Source organism: Tuber melanosporum (assembly GCF_000151645.1).
Source record: "Tuber melanosporum whole genome shotgun sequence assembly, scaffold_29, strain Mel28".
In the NCBI taxonomy this organism is placed as follows: domain Eukaryota; kingdom Fungi; phylum Ascomycota; class Pezizomycetes; order Pezizales; family Tuberaceae; genus Tuber; species Tuber melanosporum.
The window spans coordinates 123,372-127,509 of record NW_003298963.1 but is presented as its reverse complement, the minus strand read 5'-3'; the positions used below and the strand labels follow the sequence as shown (position 1 = coordinate 127,509).

The window sequence follows — 4,138 nt, the reverse complement described above, 5'->3', positions numbered from 1 at the left end:
CGCCGGCTTTAGACTACAGGGTTTGACGAAAGTGAGAGTGAGATCGGACATGGCACGTGGTCCGAACTCATACCATGTCAGGAGCTTTTGTCTTTGCATCTGGAGATTTCGGGGCTGATGTTGGTTGAGTTGCAGAGTTTTGATTCTATTAGTGGAACGTGTGAACTGGTGCGGTTGTAGTGGGGGGAGCATCGTAGTCGATCGCATGGATTTCTCAGTTTGCTATGAACTAGGGAAGGTTGAAGCAGTAGGCGCTGGCTGCTCTTACCGTCTCGCGGGGCCAAAGTTCGCCGTGCCATATAGGCGAAGGGGTGCGTACTGGGGGTCTCCTGGTGTATTTTCTCTTCCGCCGTGCCAGATATGGCAATTCGTTAATGTCTTCTTCCGGTTTCTGTTCCATGAGAACGGCTGGACGGGGCTCGGGCAGACCGTGTCTACTCGCATGGTAGGTCGAATTGTAGCTGGACACTACCCCATAGAGTATTGCCCGACAAGCGGGTAAGCGGGCGGGGTGGGACGTGCGTCGGGGAATATTATTAATCGTGCAGTATCGGATGTGGGGATTTATAACACAAGAGCCTATCGCCTACGTATGCATCATGTGTTTGCATGCAACCTGGGGGTAGGAATTGCTGCTCTCCCGAAGAGAGGAACTTTGGGTGATACTATACGAGTACTCGTAGCTCCTCCTGTATGTGACACTGGTGTCCTGTTACTTATGGGAATAGTTCTGGGGTGTAGAATTGGAGATGTATCAAGAGATATAGATTGAGTTGGACGGGTTTGCAGGGTAACCGGCCGGCTCGAATTATGCGCAAAAGCCCGTTTTTCCTTCGGCACGTCCAGTTACCGTACATTACTCGGCTCGGAATCCTTAGGCTACGGATTTATTCACTCCCAGATCACTACTCTGAGAGTGTGCGAATTCTATTCGGGCGCGCAAGTACGGGGGGATGGAGGATGCGGATCTCTGAGATAGCGCCTGTCCATAGTATTTCTAATATCATACGCTGCAACAAGCAAGCACAGACGTATCTTACAAATCCAATGGTGCATCCCACATGGGTTTGGAACCCCTCAAACCCCCAGAAAGCCCCTTCGTCGCGGAGACCACAGCCCTCCACCGTACCCCCCCCCTCCTCGGATTTCCTTCTCCACTAACACCAACAGCGGTAACAAGCCGAGAGTGATCCTGAATGACTACCTGGGACAAGGTCTAATCACACCGACTCAAGTTAATTTACCAATCCACTTTCTGAACCCAGAGCCTGTGCTGTTCCCGGGGAGGATGTACGATATATAAGAAAAGAAAGAAAAGTGTGTTAATAGCGCAGAGATTGAGAAAAGTAATGTGCCAATCATCCAATGCATATTACTGCACGAAATCAGATTAGGTCATCGGTGCCGTCAGGAACTACTAGGAACATCTCGGCCGAGAGAGAAGTAAGCTGGACCCGTGTTACCTTGTCACGTGGCTTCGTGCGGCGGAATTACAAATCAGCAATTGATAGCCGCTTGGCGGGGGTTCTTCCGGGTGGGAGATTGATATAGGCACAGATATTGGGTAGACTAGGTATGTTTATTGCAGTATAATACGAGTAGGGTGGTGGTACGGGTGTTCGGCGGTGATGCGGGCCGTGTTTTTCTGCACATGGTAGAAGCACGTCTTCCTTTTTTACTCGATTGTGCGGGAAGGCTCCAAGTTCTCGGTGCGCCACCGCCGACGTACAGATGTATCTTTCAACTATGATACGAAATCAATTCTCGGGCTGTCGCTCGAGTTATACCCTCAAGTACCGGCTCGAGGAGGAGGACACTATAACCCCTCCCTTTTATTTCTGATGAGAGTATCATACACCGCATACCGGATGATGAATGATACCGAGAACTTTAAACATTCCCACTGTCAGGGTTGTTGCGACTCGATGGGAATAACGGGGGCAATTAAATTAGGTTCAAACCTGCTGAGAAATTGGGTTTTCTCCCAACAGGGATGTAGCGTTCCCATTGCCTCTCCGCCATCAATCTCAGGAGGGCCGAAGAGGAAAGTTCGAGTACAGTACTCGTACGGTAGGTGTTAAGGGGATAGCGTCATTGTTCGCTAGTATTGTACGACAGCAAACCCATTATCGGTAGATTAACAACCGGACGAGGCGGAACTGACCTGAGCTTGTTGCCTGATGCTTGCCACAGGAGTGCTTGGTCGTGGCCCCCTCGCCCGGAGGCATGATGCATGTGTGTCGACACTTGGTCTACCCCCCCGGGAGGAATAGAGTGGTACATACCGGTATTGTACGAGTAGAGTGGTCTGGTAGGCGGTTCGGTATGCTCGAGTAGAATGCTATTACAAACCCAATGAGAAGGGGTGTTGGGATGGACATAAAAGAGGTCGAGGGCGGCAGTTGTCAGAGGGGAAAAATTTCATATCCATCAGAATAACCTCCATACCAAGTACCATCGTACTAAAGTTTAATCGACACTCCAAGTCCCCTTCCCAATTCCAAACTCCCACAACCCGCACAAAAAATTCACAAAATGTCTCCTCCCAGCATAACCCTCTACTCCCACAGGGCCGGTCCTAATCCGTGGAAGGTCGACATCGTTCTCCGCCACTTGAACATCCCCTTCGAAACCGTCTTCATAGGGATCAACGGCGAGCACAAGCGCCCCCCATACACCAACATCAACCCGAACGGCCGCGTACCCTCACTCATCGACCACTCCAACAACGACTTCACCATCTGGGAGTCCGGCGCGATAATGCAGTACATCGTGCAGAAGTACGACAAGGAACACAAACTGCTCTTCGATAACTTCGAGGACAACATGCACGTGGAGCAGTGGTTGATGTTCCAGATGAGCGGCCAAGGACCGTATTATGGACAGGCAGCCTGGTTCACTCGCTATCATCCTGAGAAGGTTTGTTTGTTTACTCTTCTATCAAACTTGTTCCTCGTGGGTGACGGCGGCTAATTGGGGTTAGGTCCCGAGCGCGATTGACCGCTATGTGAAGGAGATAAAGAGGGTTCTTGGCGTCCTCGACGCTTGGCTTGCGGATAAGGAGTATCTCGTCGGTGGGAGGTTGTCTATCGCGGATATCGCGTTTGTTCCGTGGCACGAGGCGTTGGGCTTTTTGGATAATGAGGAGGTGAATAATTGGAAGAAGGAATTCCCCAATGCTGCGGCTTGGCACGAGAGAGTTATGGCGTTGCCGGCTGCGAAGGCGTCTTTTGAGGCCAAGAGGAAGGCGGGTGAAGCCCAGCAGAAACAATGAGGGTTGTCACGTGAGGATTTGTGATTGAGTGCTGCGTGCTGAGCACCGGGTGGGTTTTGTTTCGGTTTAGTCTAGTTGAAGTAATATCTACATTAAGGGATCTCCTACAAAATGCATGTGATACTCTTTACCGTAGGCCGTGAAGGGGCTAGAGGAGGGAAGCTCCTCACCATCGGTATGTAGAAAACGTACTTGGCGAGTGGAGGGAGGATCACGTACCAAGATTGGTATTTTTGAATTTACATTATTACATGAGGGAGCGAACGAGAGGTCTTCTACCGATTGAACAAGACATTAATTTTTTTTTTTGTTTGGTTGGCTAACCACCGCGCTCTACCTGTTCCGTGCGAGGACAGGGGAAAGTATAGGGAGTTTTGGCCGTCAGTTCAGGAACATAGCCACCCGCATCATAATTCCGGGAATAAAAGCTCCGGGTGTCTGAGGGATGTTATTAGTTAGAAATAAAATCTGGGAATAAATAGTGAGGAATCGAACTCGACATAGGACTGCGCCTCGGTAGTCTGGAGTTTCAGCCACCGAGTGTTGCGCGGACAGAGAACCTCTGGTTCGTGGTCATGGCATTGAGTCTGCCATCGGGGTGCGGAAGCCTCTTTGAACGGTTTTAGTTAGTGGTTGCCGTTATTGCTTGACCGGGTATCACGCTGACTTAGTAGGATGGGTATTCGAGTAATAGGAAAAGGCCCTAGAGACCTCGAGGGTGACTGGTCAAGTGTGTTGCTCTCAGTTATTGTGGGAGAGCTCTAGTTGCGCGTAGTGCTAGTTGAGTACCGTAGGGTAGCTGCGCACCATGCAGTGCGATTACCTGTGGACTATGCCGTGAAAGTAGCTGCACGGGTAGCTGTG

At 50.5% G+C, this 4,138-nt stretch overlaps 2 protein-coding genes; both read left to right on the top strand.

Moving 5' to 3' along the window:
- Positions 1 to 1,841: 1,841 nt before the first annotated feature.
- Positions 1,842 to 2,439, top strand: GSTUM_00006626001 (uncharacterized protein; the record flags this gene model as incomplete). XM_002838825.2 has 1 exon in its annotated part: positions 1,842 to 2,439. One exon carries the CDS (start codon positions 1,842 to 1,844, stop codon positions 2,079 to 2,081), a length of 240 nt encoding a protein of 79 aa, XP_002838871.1. The 3' UTR covers positions 2,082 to 2,439.
- Positions 2,439 to 3,386, top strand: GSTUM_00006625001 (uncharacterized protein). XM_002838824.2 has 2 exons: positions 2,439 to 2,919; positions 2,984 to 3,386. The coding sequence occupies exons 1-2, from the start codon at positions 2,536 to 2,538 to the stop codon at positions 3,272 to 3,274; spliced, it is 675 nt and encodes a 224-aa protein (XP_002838870.1). The 5' UTR covers positions 2,439 to 2,535; the 3' UTR covers positions 3,275 to 3,386.
- The last annotated feature ends 752 nt before the right edge of the window (positions 3,387 to 4,138 follow it).